This window comes from Capricornis sumatraensis, chromosome 1 (genome assembly GCF_032405125.1).
Source record: "Capricornis sumatraensis isolate serow.1 chromosome 1, serow.2, whole genome shotgun sequence".
NCBI classification, from domain to species: Eukaryota; Metazoa; Chordata; class Mammalia; order Artiodactyla; family Bovidae; genus Capricornis; species Capricornis sumatraensis.
In genome coordinates, this window is record NC_091069.1 from 3224725 (window position 1) to 3247340 (window position 22616).

Sequence of the window (22616 nt, forward strand, 5' to 3'; positions counted from 1 at the left end):
GGCCTGGGGCTGGGGATCAAGCGCTGTTCTGAGGGGTCTGGGATGCGCATCCGTTTCATCCTCATTTTTCAGTTGGTTTTCTCCCAAATAAGAATAAGATGTGCTCACATCTGTAGGAGAATTGGGCTCTTGTAGGTGCATTCAGAGTGAACCCCGACCCCTGCCCCGCTCAGGAGCAGCCCCAAATAAAATCTGCACCACCTTATGGGCTTGGGCAGAGTTGCCCGTCTCACAAGGAGGGCGGTGAGGCCTGTGGGGTCTGGTGGCCTGTGGAAGGTCTGGGGGGTCAGTTAGCAGTCCCCAGACCCCCCTGGTGCCTGGGGGAGAGGCGGACAGGAGGAATTTCAGCCTTGCGCTCTGGTGTCCCACTGTCCTGGGTTCAGAGCTGCCACCAGGCAACAGGGGGTGTGGGGGACCCCTCGTGGATGAGCAGCTTCCCAAGAGGTTGCCCGCAGCGGTGCCCCCAAGAGACACCTGCCCCTCCCTGGAAGACAGAGGGCCCCTCAGGCCAGGCTGGGCAAGAGGTGGGGAACAAAGCCCTCTGCGGACCAGGGGTGGGCACGTGTGAGCGTGTAGATATGTGTGTGTGTGTACGGGGGTCCCGGGCCCTCTGAGAAGGAGGGCTCTGTGTCATTCCATCCTGCAGTCAACCTCCCCCCACCACCCTACGGTCGGGGAGACCCTCCCGGCGCGGGGAGGGGGCTGCCCGGGAGCCCGCTAGTCTCTTGGCTCATTCTCCCTCTGCTCACTCAGCACCAGCTCACTGAGGATCTGCCAAGCCTGGCATGGACCGGGCACCAGGCCCTGCCCTCAAGCAGCCTGCCTTTTAGGAGGTGGTGAGCAATCAAAAGATGCCCCAGTGACCACCTGCAGCTGTCAGATCCTGGGCAACCAACGCCCAGGGGGAGAGTCTGCAGGAAGTGGGTGGACGCTTCCAGCACCAGTTTCCAGGAAGTGAGGCCCAGTGAGGGGCATGAGCTGCCCAGGTGCCCAGGATGGGCTGGGACCAGGACTTGGGCTCAGATGCCAGCTTTCTGTCCACCCCTCTCCGTCGTCTTGGCCGAGCAGGAACTGGGAGGCGGGCGGGGCACCTCTGACTCGGGCAGCCCTGGCCCCTCGGGACCGTCAGCTGTTCCCGGTCTGTGAAGCGCAGTCACACTGGGACTCAGGGGCCAAGACGGAAAGCAGGTGGGCCAGGCAACAGCAGGGCCGTTGGCCTCCACTCCTGCTGGTCTGCAACGGCAGCCCACTCCATCCTCTCGGGCTGCACAGCCCACGTGTGCCCTGTGCTTGTGTCTGCCCACGCAGGGCGGGCCATGCCCGGGGTGGTGGCAGGGAGGTGGTACAGTGTCTCTGGGGACAGGCAGACCCACCCGGATCCCACGGGGAGGGCAGACAAGGGCATACTCCTGTCAACATCCCAAAGGGAAGGGCCATCCGCTGCTGGTGGACAGGACGACATGCCTGGACGCTGGACCACACTTCAGGGACCACACATCAGGGATGAGGGCAGTGTGAGCTTTCCCACGAATCACCCCTTGAGTGGGTAGCCTGGGTGGGGGGCCAGGGGAGGGCAAAGGAAAACAGGTCAGCAGCTCCTTTGTGCTGAGTTACCTCTTCCCCAGGGGTGCCTCTCGGCAGGCAAGGGCTGGGCCACAGGCCTCCCGAGGAAGGAGGGGCCTGGAGCGAGGGTGCCTGGCTGTAGCCCACCAGGGGGCCCCTGCTCCCCCGCTGTGCCCCCCAAGTAGCAGAGCTGAGGCACAGTGCTCCTCCCCAGCCCGCCCCCTCCCACAAAGATGGCCTCCTGGAGCCTCTGAGGTCTGTGTGGGCAGAGCTGTGGGCCAGGCCCCCATCCCCCACTCAGCTGAACCCCAGCAGGCCAGGTGCCAGGCCAAGTGCCGGGTCTTCCAGAAAAACCCGCTCCTTTCCCAGCTCTGCCTGCAGGCCGCCTCGCTGGGAGGCCAGGAGCCAAGCAGGATCTCAGGAGCCCGCCACCAAGGAGCGAGCACAGCCCAGAGTGCGGGCGCTGGGCACTCCCACCAGACGCCTCCTCCAGGAAGTCTCTTGGATGACACCTGGGCTGGGTCAGGTGCTCTGCTCGCCCGTCTCAGCGTGCTTGGTGGGAGTGAAACTCGCATGTGTGCCTCTGTCTCTGTGGGCCACGAGAACCTGAGGGTCTGGCTCTCCTTGCAGCCCCGGCTCCTGCCCGGCCAGGTGCTTGGGGAATATTTGCTGAATGCATGAATGACTTCCTAAAGGCCCTGAGGCCCCCTGGGCCTGTCTGTGTCACACACGGCAGCTCACTGGTGTCACCCTGCCTCCAGGCAGGTCCCAAGCTCATGCCCCTGTTCACGGAAGAGGAAGCCAGCGCTCAGAGAGGCATGACCCCCACCGCCTGACAGTGAATGGCAGAGCAGGGACTGGGGCCCAGCCTTTCCCACTGGCAGCAGCACCGGCCCAACAGGACTTTCTGCAGTGACAGAGATGTTCTAAATTCTGGGCCATCTGATGTGGTGCCCACCAGCCACGTGTGGCTGTGGGGGCCTCTGGGACGTGGCCAGTGCTTCTGAAGAGTGAAGTTTTACATTTTTGTTTCCTCTGAGTTTAAACGTGAACAGCAAGGGCGGCTTGCCATCGGACAGCGAGGCTCCGGCCCTCAGACACGGCAGCCTCTCGCCCGGGCGGGGCCCCATTGGCTTTGTTTTGGTTTGAGGCTGTGGGCCCCCAGCCACAGCGCGGTCAGGGAGAGCTCACCTGGTCCTCATCACCCCTGTCGCCGTTGGCAACAGTAACAGTCGCCACGTATGTGTTTAATCGTAGCATTGGAGCCACAAGGCCGCCAGGTGCTCTGGGGTGGCAGGTCGTGCTGGATTCTTGGGGCCCCTCCCCAATGGTCATCGGGAATTGGGAAGCGAGGCCGGTACCATCCTCTGCTCAGCAGGGCCAGCTGCTCGGGGGCCCGGGCCGCATCCGTCTCAGGGAACACTTGCTTTCTCCCGGATCACAGCTCAGAGCTCGGGGACCCACAGCCCGGGGTCTCCCTGGTGACCTGTCAGGCGTGCTGGCCTGGCCAGGGATAACCATGAAAGGTCTGCACCTCTTGGAGCAGCGGTTCTGGGGGCCTTGGCTCTCTGAAGCTTCCAGGCCCCTGGCAGAGGATCTGCAGGAACTCAGTGGAGGACCGGGGCACCTTTCCAGGCCACAAGCAAAAGCAAGGGAGGAGTGGCCCCTTCTCCAGGGAACTGCCAGGCAGCTGGGAGCACGGGGGAGCATGCCAGGCGTCCCCCAAGTGCCGCGCACGTCAGCTGGCTGGAGCCCCCGCCCCTCCCCTGGGCTCCGTGCTGCCGTGTCCTCAGCGCCGTGGAAGCTCCCGGGAGCCATCCGGCTGCCGTTCACAGCTCTTTGGCCTCTCTAACATGGGATGCTGAGCTGCTCTGGGAAGCAGGGCGCCATCCTCCTCTCTGCACACTCACCAAGGATGACCCAGGAGCTCGTCCAAGAGCCACTAGGAGGGCTTGCCATCCACGGACCTGAGTCCTCTCCTGGGTGGGGAGCCCCCGTCTTCTGTGACCCCCTCTGCCAGCTCTCATGGGGGTCTTGCTGAGAAGATGGACGATGGGGATGGAGGAAGGGACGCTCGCCACCCCCGCCTCTGACAACAGTCACCCCCTGCCACCCCAGGCAGCCTCCGAAGGGCCAGGCCGGGTCGCTGGGGCCCCCACCGGAAACCAGAAGCCCTTGGCCACCTGGGGAGCCTGAGGTTTTCGAGCCTGCACTCTGGACAGTCCCAGGGAGGTCGCAGGGCTGTGCCCCTCGGCCTGGGTCACTGCACACTGACGGGGCTGCGACCCTTATTAGGGCAGCCACTAGTGTCAAAGCATCTTACCACGGGGTATCCCCGCGGAGGCGCTCACGGACTAGCGCTTTTTCCAGGGCACCCGGCGGGTGAGTGATGAGCCGAGGCCTGTCTGGCAGTGAAGCCTGTGTTCTTGGCCCCAGCCATGTGTCTGCAGCCTGGGGTCCTTGCTCCCAGGGGAGGGTGGCCGAGGGTCAGGCAGGGAGAGGCCCCCGCCGAGGGGGGACAGGGTACAGTAAGGCCGCAGCCTGTCTCCTTGCCCCGCAGGCTGGGGGCCCCGCCCACCCTCCCCGGACGCGCAGGCTGGGGGCCCCGCCCACCCTCCCCGGACGCGCAGGGAAGGGGTCCTCTCCCTGCACGCGTCCTGCAGGCCCAGGCCGGGCGAGGGGAAGCCGCCCAGCCACGGCTTCTTGTGGTTTCTGCAGGCCCGCTCTCCGACGTCCGGCAGAAGTCGCTGAGCTTCCTGGAGTCCCTGAAGGTGTGTCACCTTTAGGCCACTTCTGTTTGGGGGTCCATCGGGAGCAGCTTTCACCTCCTGAGGCTTAGTGGCAGGGGCCCCAGAGTTGAGAGGGAGGGAGGGGAGCCTGGAGCAGGAAGGAAGCCCAGGGCCCCGGCCGGGCCGAGGCAGGGAGGCTGCGGGCTGGGGAGCAGGGTGGTGGGCTGGATGGGGTGGTCCTCCCAGGGGGACGCTCTGTAAGGGTCCAGTCCTTGGAAGTGACACCGCCTGCCCTCTGAGGCAGGGGCCTTGCCAGGGAGCGGGGGTAGCAGGCTGGGGCAGCAGGCGGGGGCAGCAGGCGGGGGCCCCGGGGAGTCCTGAGGCTGCTCCTCTCCTCCCTGCAGCCGGACTGGCGGGAACAGGGGCAGGCGCTGGCCCTCCTTCGGCAGCAGGGGGAGCTGGAGGAATGGGAGACGCAGAAGGCCCTGGGGGAGCTGCTGTCCAGACCCAGGCTGGAGGTCAGCCGGCCGGCTTGCCCCCTGCGGCCCAGCCCAGCCTGAGAAAGGCTGGTGGGAAGCGTGGGTCAGGTCAGCCCGGGGAAGGGGGGCCGTGGGTCCCGCCCAAACCGAGGGCCTCCGAGTGCAGCTGCCCTCAGAGTAGGCCTTGGCTCCTCCCTGGGACCCCGCCTGGTCCACCCTCCACAACACCCACCTCCTTCCTGTCCTCGAAGCGGCTGAGGGAGGAGCACTCAACCCAGGCCAGGCCGGGGGCGGCCTTGGAGCCAGAGCAGCCGCAGGTGCGTGCGGATCTGGAGCTGAGGACCTCTCAGAGTGCCGCGGCAGCCAGACCCAGGTGTGGGCCCCCTCCCAGCGCACGAGGGGGCCGGGTGGGGGTCTCGGGCCGCGTAGGTCACAGTCTGCAGCGCTCTCTCACCTGGCAGCTCATACCCACTCCCGGGCCGAGACGTGGCTGCGCCCTCCCCGAGTCCCCAGGACGGAAAGAAGAGTTTGGCAGATGGGTCAGCTCACGCAGGTGAGTGGTCTCAGAACCAACCCCACAGCTACCCGGACAGCACAGCTCGTGCCCCGCGTGGGCCCTGAGGGGGCAGCTGGGTCAGGTGCCCAACAGAAGGGCCGGGGATGGGGTGACCCGCCCACGGCCTCACGGGGCAGGTGGAACTGGGGTTTGAAAGTGTTCCAGGAGTCATGCATGGATGTGAGAGCTGGACTCTAAAGACAGCTGAGCGCCGAAGAATTGATGCTTTGGAACTGTGGTGTTGGAGAAGACCCTTCAGAGTCCCTCGGACTGCAAGGAGATCCAACCAGTCCATCCGAAAGGAAATCAGTCCTGAATATTCATTGGAAGGACTGAAGCTGAAGCTCCAATCCTTTGGCCATCTGATGCGAAGAACTGACTCACTGGAAAAGACCCTGATGCTGGGAAAGGTTGAAGGCGGGAGGAGAAGGGGATGACAGAGGATGAGATGGTTGGATGCCATCGCCAACTCGATGGACATGAGTTTGAGTAAACTCCGGGAGTTGGTGATGGGCAGGGAGGCCTGGTGTGCTGCAGTCCATGGTGTCGCAAAGGGTCGGACACGACTGAGGACTCAGCTGAACTGACTGATGCCACAACGTGCCATCAGGCCTCCTGCTTGTTAGGGCACGCAGGAAGCCAGTGAGCCAGTTAGCAGACACACCACCCCCACCCACCCAAACTGGGGGGCGGTGAGCCCGGACTACAACAGGAAAGCTTTCGCTTAGATGCCTAGCGAAACAAGCCGACAGCACGGGGCATGGCCAAGTAAGGAAGCATGGTGGGCGGGTCATCCAGCCCTGTCTGTCCTGCTCCGGGCAGACCTTCAGGGTGAGCGCCACCCTCCCGCTGAAATCCTGAATACAGCCCATCTCTGTCCCTTGGGGAACAGGGAAGCCCACACTCTCCCCAGGTCTGCCAATATGCCCACCTCCGTCCCTCTGAGCGGGCATTCCTTGAGGCCTCTCCGGTGCTGCCCTGTGCATATCCAGTTGGATACTGGATCCAGTGTTGGCAAACAGAGTTCCCTGTGTGCAGGCTGCAGGGGCAGCCCGGCACAACCTCCGGGAGTTTGAGCCGTGGCTGGGCTGGCGGCAGCAGACTGAGCGCGCTCCCTGGTGGCATGTGATGGACTTGTTTGCTCCTGTGATGGACTTGCGGTTTAATTTCCTCATGGTCAGTTCAGTCCAGTTCAGTTGCTCAGTCGTGTCTGACTCTTTGCGACCCCATGAATCGCAGCACGCCAGGCCTCCCTGTCCATCACCAACTCCTGGAGTTCACTCAGACTCACGTCCATCGAGTCAGTGATGCCATCCAACCATCTCATCCTCTGTCATCCCCTTCTCCTCCCACCTTCAATCTTTCCCAGCATCAGGGTCCTTTCAAATGAGTCAGCTCTTAGCATCAGGTGGCCAAAGGATTGGAGCTTCAGCTTCAGCATCAGTCCTTCCAATGAACACCCAGGACTGATTTCCTTTCGGATGGACTGGTTGGATCTCCTTGCAGTTCAAGGGACTCTGAAGGGTCTTCTCCAACACCACAGTTCCAAAGCATCGATTCTTCGGCGCTCAGCTTTCGTTATAGTCCAACTCTCACATCCATACATGAGCACTGGAAAAACCATAGCTTTGACTAGATGGACCTGAGCCCAAATATGTAGAGATGTGGGTCTATCTTGGTGGATGTTCTGTGAGCTCTTGAAAAGAAACCCTGGTGTTGAGAACATCACCATTTAGGGTTACCGTGTGCCCTTGGTGGACCCACCCCTTTAAAACTCTGCCCTCACAGGACAGCCCTCTGTCCCCAGTGGCCCGTGCTGCTCCGCGGCCTGCTGTGCCTGGTCCAGCTACTCCTGCTTCCCACAGCTAGCGTCAGACAGTCCGGCTGGTCTGTCCTCTCCATCCCCCGACTTGTAACGAATGTGTGTTTTCGTATTTCAAGTGTGTTTCTTGGAGGCAGCCCGTAGGTGGATCTTGCTCCTTTGTCTTATTATATAATTCACCAATCTCTGCCTTTCACCTGGAGTGCTTAGCTATTTCCATTGAACAGAATTATCATTATTGTTAGAGTTTTTAAAGATTCGTTTTTAATGTGGGCCGTGTTTTAAAGTCTTTATTGAGTTTGTTGCAATATTGTTTCTCCTTTGTTTTTGGAGTTTTGGTCACAAAGGCATGTGGGATCCCCAACCAGGGATTGAAACTGCACCCCCTGCATTGAAGGAAAAGCCTTTTTTTGTTGTTTTGTTTCTTTCTCTTTTTCATTTAGTGGGTTTTTTTTTTTTTTTTGGAAGGCAAAATCTTAACCACTGGACCGCCAGGGAAGTCCCAATGTTGTTAGGTTTTGAATCTATCATCCTGCTATTTTCTTTTGTCTCAACTGGCCTTTTTTTCCTTGCTTTTTCTGCCTTCTTTTGGATCAAACAAGTATTTTTTTAATCATTTGATTTTCTCTCTGTTGTTGGCTGCTGACCTGTAATTGGCTTCAGTGGTCGATCGAGGATTTACGACCGTGCCTGTGGTGTGCCTTCACGCGACACTCCACTGGCTCACCCAGAATAGGAGGCCCTTACAGCCCTCCATTTCTGTTTTTCTGGACTTTAGGCTACGGTAGTCATGCAATTTACTTTATAACTCCACAATACATTTTTTTTAAACATTCAAGAAACTTTTAAAATGTATATATTTATGTATCTACACATAATACACATGTAAGTATACCCATACGTGTATATGTGTGTGTATGTATACATCAATTCAGCTCACTCGCTCAGTCGTGTCCAACTCTTTGTGACTCCATGGACTGCAGCACGCCAGGCCTCCCTGTCCATCACCTACTCCTGGAGCTTGGTGAAACTCATGTCCATTGAGTTGGTGATGCCATCCAACCATCTCATCCTCTGTTGTCCCCTTCTCCTCCTGCCTTCAATCTTTCCCAGTATCAGGGTCTTTTGCAATGAGTTGGTTCTTCACATCAGGTGGCCAAAGGATTGGAGTTTCAGCTTCAGTATCAGTCCTTCTAATGAAAATTCAGGACTAATTTCTGTATTTTCTTCTCTGATTACATTTATTCTTTGATTAAAGTCTCTTTTAGATAAAGGCAGGTCAAGGACACGACTGGGATTGGGGTGTGTGGGGGGAAGAACCATACAGTCCTGCTCCGTTTCACGGCCTCTTGAAGATTTGGCTGGGGCTATGTGTCTGGGTGAGGAGGGTTGTGCTGTGGTGGTGGTAGATTAAGTTGCCCAGACACCCTAGCTCGGTGAAGACTTCCTGTAAAAAAGGCCCCTGGAACCTTATATGACCAGCCATGTCTGTCTTTTGTCCTCAGAGCCTGTGCAGGAAGGGAGACCAGCCCAGCCCCCCTCCCAGCTGCCCCCAGCCAGGCTCTGGGAGGAGCCCAGGTTCCAGGTACAGAACCCCGGGGAAGGGGCTCACAACTGGGCCCCAGGGGAGGCACTGGCAGGAGGTAGGGGACCCAGCTCTCCGTCCCTGGGGCCATCAGGTGTTGAGACCCACCCCTCCTACAGCCTGCACCCGGGGGGACTCCGCTGCCGGTCCTGTGCGAAGGGAGGCTCTCCCTGCCATGGGTGCTACCCACCCTTCCAGCTTACATCCGCTCAAGCCCCTTCCGCACGGCTGGGGTGGCAGGTGACATCAGTTTGGGGCAGGGCTGGCTGCACGTGTCAGAAAGGGGGGCCCAGTCTTTCCTAACCCACCCAGAGCACAAACAGGTGGCAGGCTTGAGTGCAGGGCCAACATGACAAGGACCCCACCCTGCCTTCTTCGGGAGCCACCAGTTGGGAGGAGGATAGTAACGTGTCCCGGGGAAGAGGGGCACGACATGGAGAACAATGGGGCGGCCAGTCCCGGAAGGCTCCCTGGAGGCGGCGGCCTCCTCCCCGGGGAGTTGGGTGCTGCTCCCACTCGGAGACGCTCAGTGGTGGTGACACGGCCCGGGTCGGCCTGCCCCACCGCAGGGGAGTCGGACGAGGCCCCGGAGCGCGGCGCCGGTACCCTTCAGCCGCTTCACGATCCAGATGCTGGAGCAGAGCCTGCGGGAAGATGACCTGCGCGCGCGGCACCAGGCCGCGCTGCTGCGCCTGCGCGAGATGGCGCTGGAGGAGAAGACGCGCGCCGAGCTGGCCTGGCTGGAGCATCAGCGAGGGTGAGCGCATGCGCGCCGCGCCGGCCCCGCCCCGCCCCCACTCGGTACCCCCAGGGTAAAGTGCTGCTACCTCGGGTCATGGGCGTTTGGAGAAAGTTTGATGCGACCAAAAGGTGAATACAGTGGCTTTGAAACCTCCCCTAGCCCCACATCTGCGAGACCATCTCTTCCCATTTTCCAGGCTGTCTTGGCAGGTCTTGTTAAGGGAGATAACACACGTAGCTATTTAAACAGCATTTGGAAGGCTGGTGGTTTTCCAGACAATAGTCCATCCTAAAGGAAATCAGTCCCGAATATTCACTGGGAGGACTGATGCTGAAGCTGAAACTCCAGTCCTTTGGCCACCTGTTGCAAAGAACCGATTCATTGGAAAAGACCCTAATGCTGGGAATGATTGAAGGTGGGAGGAGAAGGGGGCAACAAAGGATGAGATGGTTGGATGGCATCACCGACTCCATGAACATGAGTTGGAGCGAACTCCGGAAGTTGGTGATGGACAGGGAGGCCTGGCGTGCTGCAGTCCATGGGGTTGCAAAGAGTCAGACACGACTGAGAGATTGAACTGAACTGAACTGACACGCCGTTGTAACTTGAGTTTTCGTTTAAAAGTCAAGAAACCCTCTCCCTGTCCTTGCATGAGCGCTACAACACCCAGCGCAGAGACAACAGCCCCCTTAGCCAGCCCCTCTAACTGGACCTCTGGGGTGTCTCCAACTCTGTGTCCTAAGTCATGAACACCCCAGAGATGAATTCCTTAAGGTAAATTTGTGGAAGTGGAATTCATGTCAACAAGGATGCATTTTTTACAGCTACTTGTTATTCCCATATTGGTCTCCGAATAGCTCATCCCAGTTAAGATCACTGGCAGCTTACAGTCGTGTGGGGGGTCTTCTTTTCCATGATGACTCCCACCTCCCCAAAAGGGCCCTCTGGCTGGGCTGGGGTGCCAGCACGGGAAATGCGCTGTCCTCCCGTCCTCTCTCCAGGCCCAAAGGTGGTCATGAGGGGATGGGGAGAGTGACAGTCTAGACTGGAGCCACTGGACCCCTCAGGGCTCCCCCGCCTGTCCACGCACGGCCATCTCCTCCCGATGGCCCTGCCGTGAGAACCGGGCATGCCAGGTCCACCTGGATGGCTCGGGCCGGCCAGGCCTGCGGTTTTCCACACCCACGGGCAGGCCCCAAGGTCAGCAGTCAGTCCAGTCAATCCATCTCCTCTGCCAGGTATCTGAACAGGACTGGCAGCTACGCAGCACTGCTGGCCTTGGCAGAGAAGCAGCGCCAGGCCCTCAGCCACCTTGAGCGGGAGCTGGTAAGGGCGGGCTCCCGGCGGGTGACCCCGAGGGGCTCCTGCTGCTCTCCGGGGGCTGGGAATGCGAGCACCTCCACCACAGAACTCCTGGGTGCTTGGCACCCTCTAGCGCTGCTCAGGGCTGCGTGGGGAGCGTTCAGAGCTGGTGGGGGCAGCGCGGTGCTCTGACCCCTGCAGCCTCCGTACAGTGGCCGGGCCGCTCCAAGCCTCATTAGGGAAGAACTGCAGCCGTGCGTGTTTCGGTGGGGTTGTTAGAGGGCTTGGCCCAGCTAGCACTGGCCTCTGACCTCAGAGGGGACTGGCAGCTCCTCTGAGCGCAGTTTCCTCATCTGGAGTCAGGGGCCGCTGCGCTGGCGTCCTTTCGTTTCGGTCTCCAGACACCCCTGTGTGGGGTGGGAGCTGGATGAAGAAACTGAGACCGGGGGCTGGCGCTGGTCTTTCCCGGGGTCCCTCAGCTGCGAAGGGAGGGGTGGTGGTGGACTTGTCCTCCATCCTAGAGGACCTGCGCGGACCAGGGAGGTGGGGTGGTGGGTGTGGGGCTTCCCAGGCGGACGGGGCAGCGGGAGGAGCCCAGGAGACCGTGAGGAAGGGATGGAAGGGTTCCAGTTATCAAATGAGGCGGGGACCCTGGGGTCCCTTGTTGTGGGTGGAGGCATTGGGGGACTCTGGGTCGGGGCCCTGCCGAACCTTAGTTTCCTCCTCTGACCTGGACAGGCTATCGCCTGCCCTGGCGGGGCACGGTCCCAGCAAGGTGATTCTGCCAAAGGGTGGCCATCAGAGATGTAGCAGGAGCCAGGGGACAGTCAGGGATAGAGCCCAGGACCTGGTGGGAGGGAGGGCGGGGGGGGCACTGGCAGGGGCACAGCTGGCTTGTGCCAGCCTTACTTGGAGGTGCCCAAGGAGTGAGCACCCCAACTTCCCTCCTGCCTCCCACCAGAGCCTGCTGATGGCCAAACCCAAGTGGCGGGGGAGGCTGAAGTGCGGGGTTGGGGGGACCTCCTGACTGAGCAGGATGAGAAGGGCACAGACATCTGCAGGGGCCAGGGGCCCCCAGTGCCAGAGCCGCCCCTCCCCGTCCCTGGGTGCCGACGTGTGCTCCTCTGGTTCAGAGGGGCATCCGGTACCTGCAGACCCTTCACCTGTCCTCTCACCGAGAGAGAAAGCTGCTCCTGCAGCAGCAGAAGGACATCGTCTCCGTGCAGAGGTCCGCAGCCCTCCTGCAGCAAGAGCTTCAGGACCGGACGTGGCTGCCTCAGGTGGGCGTTCTCACCCGGCCTGGGGGCTTGGCTCGTGGCCAGAAGTGCTGCTCACTGGCCGCTTCCTGGGCACGTGCAAGTCCTCTGTAAAACACCTGTGACCCAGGATGGGAAGGGATTTGGACGGGTCGGGCGGGAGGGGCGGCAGCTGCTGCGGGGCCACGGGAGCTTTCCTGGCCTGGGCTGCCTGGCTGGGCCCGGAGGAGGAACCAGACTCCCCGCTGCTGGGAAGTGCTCTGGCCCAAAGGTGGGGGAGCTTAGTGAGCACGGTTGGGGCAGTGTGGAGGGGGCTGGCGGGCCGGTGGGGGCAAGACAGGAAGGAGGGAGAGGCCCGGGCCCCTTGAGAGGCCGGCCCCTCGGGAGCTGAGTGGCGGTGTCCTTGCTCCTGCAGCCTGTCCCCACCGTCACAGGGAGGGGGCGGTGAGGACAAGCTCGGGCGCCTGTCCCCACGCCGAGTGTCTCTCCCACAGGTTGGGGATGGTAACTGTCTCACCAGCGGGCGGCGGAGGGTGGTGGACTGGGTTCTGCAGAGCGGCTGGGGTAGTTTAGCAGTCATCCCAGTCATCCCAGGCCAGCCTGCAGGAGAGGGGCCCAGGGCTGCTGGATTCCACAGCCCCCACCTCTGTGGGTTCCAGCTCTGCGACCCGGGCGGCCTCAGGCAAGTGTTCCCCCAGCTCTGGGCCTCTTGTCTGCACCTGTCGGGGAGTGTTAGCAACTGACCGTAGGGCTCCCGCGAGCTGAGGACCCCTGTTTCAGCCAGCCCGCTGCCTCCTCATGGGAGCAGGCTGCCTGCTGAGCCGCTGGCTGCCCTGCCGTGGTAGCGGCAGCCGCTGCATGAAGCTACCTCCTGCTTTTCCTAAGGGGAGAGCTTTTCCTCTGCACTGTTTCTCTTAGAGTTCCAGCCCCGAAGTCAAGGCCAGGCAGGAGGAGGACCCCGAGACAAGCCCCCAGCAGCCGGAGGGGCCGGCCCAGGGCTCCTCACACGCCTGGCACACGCCTGGCAGTCCCCTCGGCCAGCACCCGCAGAGGAGCGAGAGCCCGCCAGTCCCGCAGTGAGTCGTCACGGGCAGCCCTGGCCCTGGCGCTCGCCATTAAAAGCCTTGCCTGCTGGGTGGCCGTGATGTCACAGCTGCTGGGCCCTGCGCACCTGGCCACAGGGAGGAGGGGCGGGGATGCTGGGGGACTGGGAGGGGAGTCCTGCCCCACCGGCTGGCCCACGGGGCTGGCGGCTGAGGCCAGAACCTCCCTGGCCCGCTGGGAGAAGCGCAGGGATTCCGGCTCATTCCCAGCTGGGCCACTGGCTGGGGTGTGTCCTCCCCGCTCGCCTGCTGAATGGGGAAGGGGTGCCACCATCCCCAGGGCTGCTGTGGGCACAGTGACACAGAGCAGGTGGACCCACCTGGGTGGGTGGTGTGTGCGTGGGACCCCTAGCTGCCAGGCACCCTCTTTCCTCCTAGCCAGCTCCCAGCTCCTCCCCCGAGGGCTGACCCCCCTCGAGGCTCTAACCTAAGCGCCTCCTACCCAAAGCCGCCTCCTACCCAAAGCTGCAACCTGGGGGAGAGGCCGCAGAGGTGACCTCCAACCCTGGGAAGCAGCTGGTCCCTCAAGAGTGGTCTTCTCAGGACCTCTGCCTGCCCTTGGGGGTACCACCGCCGTCCAGCAGCCCCTTCCAGCAGGGGGGGCACATTTTCATGCCTCTCCCAGGAAAGGGGGTCCTCGCACACTCGGCCCCGGGCCTGAGCTCCACTCTGGGCCCTCTGAGAGTGCTTTTCACGTGCTGATCTATAGTTCACGTGACTATTGATCGCCCAGCCCAGGAATCTCTGACAGGCTTCCTGGCTGACCGGGCCTTCCTGGTACCAGGAGTTTGTTTATGGCACTGGGGCTGGCTGCTCGCCCCGAAGGTGGGGGTAGGGCCTGGAACCGAGGTCCTTGGGGGCACGTGGCTCCTCATCACACCAGTGATGCAGTTCAGAAGCCAGAGAAGAGCTGTGTGTCTGCGAGAGAGGCTTCAGAGGCCTGGAACCTCCCTGGGAGGCCCTGCCACGTGGAGGGACCGCTTCGCACTTTCGTTCTCTCAAGAGAAGCTCAGCGGAGCGCTGAGCTGCTCAGGGCCGGGGCACATCCCTGATCCATGGCCTGTGGGGCCCCTCGCTGCCCTGGCTGGGGGCTCCGGGCTGAGACCGTGTATGCTGGGGAGGGCTGGGAGGGATGGGACGTCTTTACGGAGGCAGGGGGTGGGGCCTTCCATTCTGGTTCAGTTCGGCTAGGTTCTGGGCCGGGCACAGCCCCTTCCCCGTCCTTTGCATCCTTGCTCCAGGGCGGGCCGGGCCCTGCATCTGGACACACTGATGAGGACAGGTGCCTGCTACTTCCTGCCCCGCAGGTCAGAACTCCAGCCCCTCTAGACGTCGCCTCCTTCGAAAGCCCGAGACCAGGTTTCTCAGCTAAGACAGCCCTCTGACCCTGCTCTCCAGTCCACACCCTGCCATGGGTGTCAATCCAGGGGAGGGGGATGCTCAGGGCCGCCCTGGGAGAGCAGCAAGCTGTGCCCACTTGCAGCGGTTGCCTGGGAAGAAAGGGAACAGAAGGAATGCCCTGCTGCACCTGAGAGTGGGGGAATGTTCTAGAGCAAGGCTCCCCATGGGCATGACCTTAAGCCCAGAAGGGACCAGGAAGCCTGGCAGTCCTGTTCCCAGCCCCCCGCCTTGGGGCTGCGATGGGGGTGCTGTTCCCGCCGTCCATGTGCCCGGAGCTCAGGTGGGACCCAGGCGCGTTGAGTGCTACACTCGGGCTGGGGAGTCGGGCTCCACGCAGACGTCCTGAGGGAACAGGGGCACAGACAGAGTCTCCCTCCCCGCACGTCCCCTGCCACCCCCAGCAGTGGCCCCACTTAGGGGTGCAGGTCCTGCTCGAGAAGCTGCCGGGCAGGGAGGGGCCAGGGCCTGTCTTCCTTCACCCGGTGCTGACCGCTTGGCCACTGCACACCGCTGTCCCCTGGATGTGAGGTGGTGTTTCACTGGTGGAATGTTCTGGTCAGGGCTGGCCCCCTGGGAGTGGGGGGCAGCCGGGTGAGCAGTCACCCCACCCTGCACTGCCTTGCAGCCTGCTCAGAGAGCCGCAGGATGGAACACCCCCTCCGGCAGCTTCGGCTGTGGTCGGTCACCCGTGGCCTCTGATGCTGGCGTGGGACAAGGACACACCCGCAGCGGCCAGCCGACCTGATGCCAGAGGCCAACCCCCGGAGAACCGCGGGCACATGGGCCAAGGTAACCAGGTGGGGCGGCGGCGGTGTCAGATGAGGACAGACGCCACCCCCTCGGGACCCCTGGCAACTCATGCCCGCTTCCGGCTTGTGGTCGGCTCACGGTCAGACACGCTTGCGTCCCGCTGGGCCTGGCCGGAGCTGTGTGCTGGGGGCGACTGGCCTCCCTGTCCCTGAGTCTGGGCGCTCAGGAAGGCTGCCCTTCAAGATGGCGGGGGCTGGCCAGGGTGGGAGAGGCCACCCAGACCGGCCACTCCTCCTCCTGGCTATGGGACGACTCAGAGCAGCTGGCCAGGCTGCGGATGGTTGCCAGGCTGGTCCCCAGAACCTCAGACCTGCCCGAGAACACCCCAGGACACACTGCCCGGCTGAGTCCAGATGTTCGCGATACTGCCTCCACCAAGGGTGCAAGGGGGGCCTGCCAGGCCGGCCCTGGGCTCAGGGCTGGGCAGGCTCTTGGATCACTCAGGCCTCCAGGCAGGGGACCTGTGCAGACAGGGAGCTGGACATGCCCCCAGACTTTCCCCATCTCCCGCACTGTACCCCCACCTAGCCCACAGACACCCCGGGGAATCCCTAGAGCAGCTGGTGTGGCCCCCACCCAAAGCAGTGCCAGCCCCCAGACAAGGACAGGGAGGCCTGGGGGAGACCACTCGAAGCCTGGCACAGGTGGGAGAAGCCCCCGCTCTGTGCCTCTTGGGGCGGCATGGCCCCTTTTCTGCTGAAAGGGGAAACCCTAGCCTGCTCTGCTTGTTGTAGCCCCAACTTGGTTTATCTGGTATAAACCTTTAGTGATGTGGGAACCGGCGTGCCGGAAGTGTCTTCTTAGCTAAAGAGAGCTTTTGGCACGCACTGATTTCCAGGGTGGAGCAGACTCATTCACAGCTCTGGGGAGCCCCAATAGTGTGTTGGGGACAGCAGGCTGGACAGCCCAGGGTGGGTGCCCTGGGGCCCCACCTTGTCTCAATGCCCGGGTGCCACCTCGGAGCTCTCCTTTCAGGCCTGAGTCCATGCCTCAGGCTCAGAAGCCCCTCTCGATAGCCACCCTCGGGAGCAGCAGAGAGGCTGTTCAGACCAGCCAGTGTGTGTATATGGGGGCTCCCTGCGGTCTGGCCTGGGAGAGCGTCCTCAGGACAGATCAGGGCGGATGGGAGGGAGCTGGAACCGCTCCGGGGCATTGGACCGCCTGGTGAACTCGTGGCGGGCGTCCAAGGCTGGCGCTGACTCTGTCTGACCTGGCACTGAGCCTGCCCGGGCTCCCTGGGTGACGCCCCATCACAGTCCTTCAGCTCGACCCACAGCACCTTGCCCTTGAGGTTTCCCAGCTGGCTCAGTGGTGAAGAATCCACCTGCCAAGCAGGAGACGCAAGTTTAATCCCTGGGTCAGGAAGATCCCCTGGAGAAGGAAATGGCAACCCACTCCAGTGTTCTTGCCTGGGAAATCCCATGGATAGAGGAGCCTGGCGGGCTCCAGTCCATGAGGTCACAAAGAGTCAAACACGACTAGCAACTAAACGGCAACAACAAGCTTGTCCTTCACCATGGGCCACGGACAAAAGGGAGGTGTTCCCGTTGGTGGAGGTTCCACAAATCTAAGCTTTAGCCAAAGAGCTCTGGTCCCCTCGGGCCTGTGGCTTTGGGACCGACATGGATCCCCTGGCCTTGCTGTCCCTGCCGGGTCCCAGCATGGAGTAAACGTGTAGGAAGACGGTAATTCCCTGGGACTTCTTGGCAGAGACGCCACTGCAGCCCCCCGTCCCCACTTTGCCAACCTTCCAGCTGTGCAGTGGTGACCTTGACACGTCCCACACCTCCTCTCTCCCTCCCTCGGCCCAGCCCCCCTGGCCCAGCCCCCGAAGAGTGGACTCAGAGGAAAAGAGCAGCTGTGCAGACGGTGTGCAGCTCCACCCAAAAACCACCATAAAGAGGGCTTTAAAATCTACATTGTAAATGCTGTCTCTAAAGTTTTTTCTGAGTCCTCACATTCGTAAGTGTCCAACAAGAGGGTGATTTTAGGAGTAGCTGCTGCTACTGCTAAGTCACTTCAGTTGTGTCTGACTCTGTGTGACCCCATAGACGGCAGCCCACCAGGCTCCCCCGTCCCTGGGATTCTCCAGGCAAGAACACTGGAGTGGGTTGCCATTTCCTTCTCCAATGCATGAAAGTGAAAAGTGAAAGTGAAGTCGCTCGGTTGTATCCAACTCTTAGCGACCCCATGGACTGCAGCCTACCAGGCTTCTCTGTCCATGGGATTTTCCAGGCAAGAGTACTGGAGTGGGGTGCCATCGCCTTCTCCCAGGAGTAGCTAACTGTGTATTATTCTGTCCTCATTCTAACCAAACACAAGCAGGTGTGGTGGCTGTTTGCATGGGGCTTCGGCGTTCTGGGACCCTGTGCCAGCGGCGTCCTCTGCCTTCTGTGCCCATCAGCGCTGATGGTCTCTGTGCCCCCTAGGAGACCCCCAGACCAGCCCCATCCCGTGGCCGGCGGAGGAAAAGGCCCGGGCTCTGACGGGAAGCCCAGCATCAAGCTTCCAAGGCCAGAGTCGACCCTCCCTGAGCACAGGGCGTCCCCACAGCTCCCAGGAAGCCCGTGTGAGTCTGGGCCTGGCCCTGTGCTGTCTGCGGGCCAGGCGAGGGCCCTCCTGTGTGGCTTTGGTGCGGGGGCCCCTTGTCCATCGGATGCAGGCTGTTGATGAGCGGGACCTCTGAGCCTTCTCGGGGGAATCTTGTCTGCTGACAGGTCTTCGGAGCCCACTGGGAGGAGGGATGTCTGATGGGTGGGTCTTCGTGGCCCTCTTTGGGGGACGGCCTTTGTTCCTTACTGTGCTCACAAGAACTCAGGGGCTCTGTCCACAGCTAAGGGACACGGCGTGAGGTCCAGCAGAGGTGGGCCCACCCTGACCGTGGCGTTTCTCCAAAGTGTTTCCAGCAGGTGGCTGAAGGCAGCGGGAGTCCACCAGGGTCAGAACCGGGGCTGGACTTTGCCGGCAGCTCCAGGGAGGGGCCTGCCGCCATGGAGGCCGCTCAGAGCTGCTCAGGGGAGCAGAGGTGTGGGGGGCCTGGAGGGTGGCTTGGGCTGGGGGGGAGCCCTGGGGCCTGGAGACAGTTTGGCCAGAGCATCCTGCCCTCTTGCTGGGAGACACTCACCTGCTCCTGGTGCCCTTCACGCTGGGGTGGGGCCTCCATGCACCCCAGCCCACCTGCGTGCCCTCTTGTGTCTGACCCCCACCTTAGGAAACGAAGATGCCTCCTGGTGTGTCGGCCCAGGATGCTGGGGGGTGGGCAGCTGTAGGGTCCCTCGAGGGAGCGCTCCCTCTGGATCTCTCCGACGGTGACTCCCAGCTACCTGATCCAGGGGCACTGAGGCCAGAAGCCCCTGAAGACAGACCTTGCTGGGGGAGCGCTGGCCTCTGACAGTCACTTCCCCTGAGGGACAGACAGCTGGCAGGAAGGTGTTTTAAGCATCTGCGGTGGCTGAAGGGCCCCTGCAGAGACTCTGGGCCCGAGGGGGGAGGCTGGAAGATGGGGCTCCTTCTGGGGGCACTCCAAGACTTCACACTGTGTTTGCAGGATAGAGACCTGTCAGCAGGAGAACCCCCAAGCCCCTTTCTCCTGCCCAGAAGCTGCGCCACTGACCGTGTCTCCAGGTGATGCCTCCACCCCTTCAAGGGCCCCCACCTTGAGTGAGGCCCGGTTCCCAGGTAATGGACCAGCTTTCCAGTCAGAGCCAGCCCACTCCCACAGCCCCTCCCCTCCCCACCGCCTGGGTACTGTCTCCGCCTGGGGTCTTCTGCTTTTGATCCGTCGGCTTGGGGGCTGTGGGATGTGGGCTGTATCCTTCCCAGGGTTGGTGGAACATCTTCAGCGTAAAGGTGGTGAATCGTCCCTAAACCCTCCTTTCTCTGCAGCAGCTGAGGTGGCGGCACCCCCAGCCCCGCACAAGGACGGCCCCCCGGCCCCGCTCATGGCCCTTTGGGACCTGGGCTCTGAGCCCGAGTCCACCCCCAGCGCCTGCTCGGGGGCGTCTTCCCCACGATCCACTGCTGCCTCCTCAGGGAGCCTCGCGTCGTCCTGCCCTTCTCTCCAGGAGTTTCAGAAAGCATCCGCCATCCTGGTCCAGCTTTCCGAGAGCCCCACCTCCCTCTCGGATGGGGAAGCCGGGGACGCTCCAGACACAGACCTCAGCTGGGCGGGGGGACTCCCTGTTCCAGACTCCTGGGGGCTCCACCAGGGCGGAGGGGCAGAGACCTGGGAGGGGCTGGAGGGTACCGAGGCCCTTTCCGGGCACGGCTCTGGCACTGGGGTGGCTGGCCTGGCTCCGGCAGGAGATCTCCCCGTTGCTCAGTCTCTGTGGTTGAGGTCGGAGCAGTCCGAGTTGTCCAGCGAGGTCTGGGGCCGGGAGAGCCCACAGGACCCTGGCGCCAGTGCCAGGCCAGCCCCGGGGCACTGCTCGCCTGCAGGACACGCGTCCCACTTGGAACAGCCTGGGATGCCCCTTGCCCTGCCTCCCTTTCTGGGCCCAGGGGAGGGGCAGGAAGATTCTGGAACCAGTGGGAGCCCGACCAGTGAATCAGACACAGGAAAAGCCCAGCGGAGGTCCTGGGAGGCTGCAGGAGCGAGGCTCCCATCCCAAATCTCTTCCTCGAGTGATTTCCACTTCACCCTTTCCTTCCCCTCCAGGACCTTGGCCTCCGAGTTTGGCAAAAGAGGAGAGACGGGGCCTCCGCAGGCCTCAGGTGGCTGCCCAGAGGGGCCCTGGGGCACTCACCCAAGTCCTTCCACTGATGGGAAACCTCTACGAACCTCCTCTGAGCCTGAAGTCCTCTTGATGCCAGGGGGCCCTCCTGGGAACCTGGGTGGGCAGGCAGCCCAAACAGCTGACAGCCAGGCCCCTGGGCACGGGGGGAGCAGAGCCTCCCCTGTCCTGGAGGAAGCCTGCACTCCTCTGGCTGGTGGCTTCTTGCCTGAGATCCTGTCCCCGGTGGACGAGGGGCTGTCCTACAGCAGCTTCGACCTCCCGTCCTCCACCCAGAGGGACTCTCGCCTCCCTCCTCTGCCTCCCATCCTCCCCGCGGATGGGGAGACTGACCCTGCCAGCGCCCACTCAGAAGACTTCCCGCCTGAAGATGCCGTGTGTCCTGGAGGCTCGCTGGACACCCCAGGGGAAGCTGCCTCCCTCATTATGGGAGAGTGGTCCTCCCTGTCTGGGGAGGGTCTGTCTGAGTCACTGTCCCCGGGGCCCCAGGAGGAGGCCGGGCTCTGCCTCGGGGTGGCGGGACAGGGCAGAAGCCTTAGTGGAGAACTGGGTGAATCAGGTTCTGTTGGGAGGGGCCAGGCCACGGACAGCTGCTTGTCTGAACCAGTCAGCTTGGGGTCTCCCTGGTGTAGGGGAGCAGGGGATACCCCGGGGCGGCTCCTAGTGCTGACACCCGCGACCGTGTCCGGGTCTGGAGTGGCCTGCGCATCTGTGGGGAGTCTGGCAGCTGGGGACCCAGAGCTGCCTGGCTCCAGGCGAGGGGACCTTGCTCTGGCTCTGGGCGCTGGACCACACACTGCCCTCCCAGGCATGGAGAGAGCCGAGGTGGTGGACCTGCTGTCCGCCCAGCTCAGCAGCAGGATCCTGAGGGACACCCTGGCCGTGCTCTCGGAGGCAGCCCCAGCAGGCAGCCTGGCGACAGAGGGGCCCACGGGGACCAGCCGGGTCACACGGGCTCACATGGCAGCCACTGGGCGGTCGTGGGGAAGCCTAGAGTTCTGAGAAGACAGGGCGGTGGCGGGGGGCTGTGGGGACACAGACGCTGTCTGTGAGAGCCCCCTGCCTGGCTGGCCGTCGAACGAGGCCTCCTAGACGCAGAAAGGCCCCGGACATGTTGTCGCCATGTGACTGTGTGTTAGCATGTGTGTGGGTGGGTGTGCCGGGGGCCTCAGAAGAGGCCGAGAGGAGAGCGCAGCTCTGGGGGGTCTGGGCGGCCAGATCCTGAGGCTGGGGGTTACATCTGCACTGATACGCCCTCTCGGATCTGCCTCGTTGGGAAACCGGCGGGGATGTTTGCCTGCCTCTGATTTCTGAAGGGTAAACCTGGCGCCTCCACGACGTCCAGCTGGCGACTCCGGGCTGGGAGGTCCGTGTGCACCCCCTTGTGCAGATTAGAGGAGGCAGCTCGTGAGAAGGTGATTTCGCCCGCGACCAAGTGACCCTCCGCCCGGCCTCTAAGCTGGAGTGGACCCCCACCTCCCCAAGGGTGTGCAGGCCGCCTCCCAGAAGAAATGAGAGCCCTTGCCAGGCTGACCATCGAACGGGCCCTCCTGGACACAGCGAGGCCCCAGTGGGATCCAGAGGTGGCAGCGTGTGGGCTCCTGTAGGGACGGCCTCGCAGGCATCCCCTTACGAGAGCGCCTGTCCGCCTCAGCACCAGACTCAGGCGGGCGTCCAGGAAGTTGATGCTGAGTCAAGCATGAAGAGGGGCTCCCGTGGGAAGGAAGTGGGGAGAGGCTGAGACGGGAGGACGGGGTGAGACTGCCAGGCGCAGGCCCACAGGGACGCGGGTCTCGGTAGACTGGGCAGGGAGAGCCCTTGGGCCACCTCGGGGTGAGACCAGGGAAGCTGACCTTCAGGGGCTGAAGGTCAGGCCACTGCAGCACTGACCTCTCCCCACAGCAGCCGCCCCACGAGCCGCTGATGGGCTCTGAGGGGTCCCTGCGGTCCCCTCCTCCCCCAGAGCTGTGCGGAAGCGCCTGTCTGTTCCCATGGGGCTGTCTCACTTTAAAGTTGTTAGTCTTTCTCTCCTGAATTGTCATCATCTGTGCATTTGGAGGAGAAGTAGCTTTTCAGTGAGCCCGACAATCAGCTCTTTCATAAAAGGTGGTCCAGTGGTTAGGGCTCTGCACGTCCACTACAGGGGGTGGGGTGAGGGGTGGGTTCAGTCCCTGATCGGGGGACCAAGATCCCACATGTCACACAGCGTGGTCGAAAATTAAACAAATAAAAGGAACCAGCTTCCAGATCGGCTTCTAAACCTCTGACGTGGTCAGGATTTCTTGAGATGAGGCTCGCTCACGCTGCGCTTGACCCCTCAGAAGCCACTCTGCATGTCCTACAGCAGTCTCTCTCCCCGTCTGTCAACTAAACTGTCCATCAGTTATCCGCATGGGCTTCCCAGGTGGTAAAGAATCTGCTGGCCGCTGCAGGAGATGCGGGAGACCCGGGTTCAGTCCCCGGAAGATCCCCTGGAAGAGGGCATGACAAGCCACTCCAGCATTCCTGCCTGAGAAATCCCATGGTCAGAGGAGC

The 22616-nt window shown here is 62.2% G+C and overlaps 1 protein-coding gene across 1 annotated transcript in view; it reads left to right on the plus strand.

Annotated features, from left to right (window-relative positions):
• CCDC187 (coiled-coil domain containing 187) overlaps nucleotides 1-21083 on the plus strand; it is a 42932-nt gene extending 21849 nt beyond the window's left edge. Inside the window, exons 13-25 of the mRNA XM_068974764.1 lie at nucleotides 4282-4334; nucleotides 4697-4810; nucleotides 5023-5144; nucleotides 5233-5324; nucleotides 8655-8734; nucleotides 9304-9491; nucleotides 10715-10802; nucleotides 11912-12058; nucleotides 12953-13110; nucleotides 15164-15327; nucleotides 17778-17915; nucleotides 18946-19026; nucleotides 19234-21083. Coding sequence (XP_068830865.1) covers nucleotides 4282-4334; nucleotides 4697-4810; nucleotides 5023-5144; nucleotides 5233-5324; nucleotides 8655-8734; nucleotides 9304-9491; nucleotides 10715-10802; nucleotides 11912-12058; nucleotides 12953-13110; nucleotides 15164-15327; nucleotides 17778-17915; nucleotides 18946-19026; nucleotides 19234-21083 — 3275 coding nt within the window. The remainder of the gene's footprint in view (nucleotides 1-4281; nucleotides 4335-4696; nucleotides 4811-5022; nucleotides 5145-5232; nucleotides 5325-8654; nucleotides 8735-9303; nucleotides 9492-10714; nucleotides 10803-11911; nucleotides 12059-12952; nucleotides 13111-15163; nucleotides 15328-17777; nucleotides 17916-18945; nucleotides 19027-19233) is intronic.
• The last annotated feature ends 1533 nt before the right edge of the window (nucleotides 21084-22616 follow it).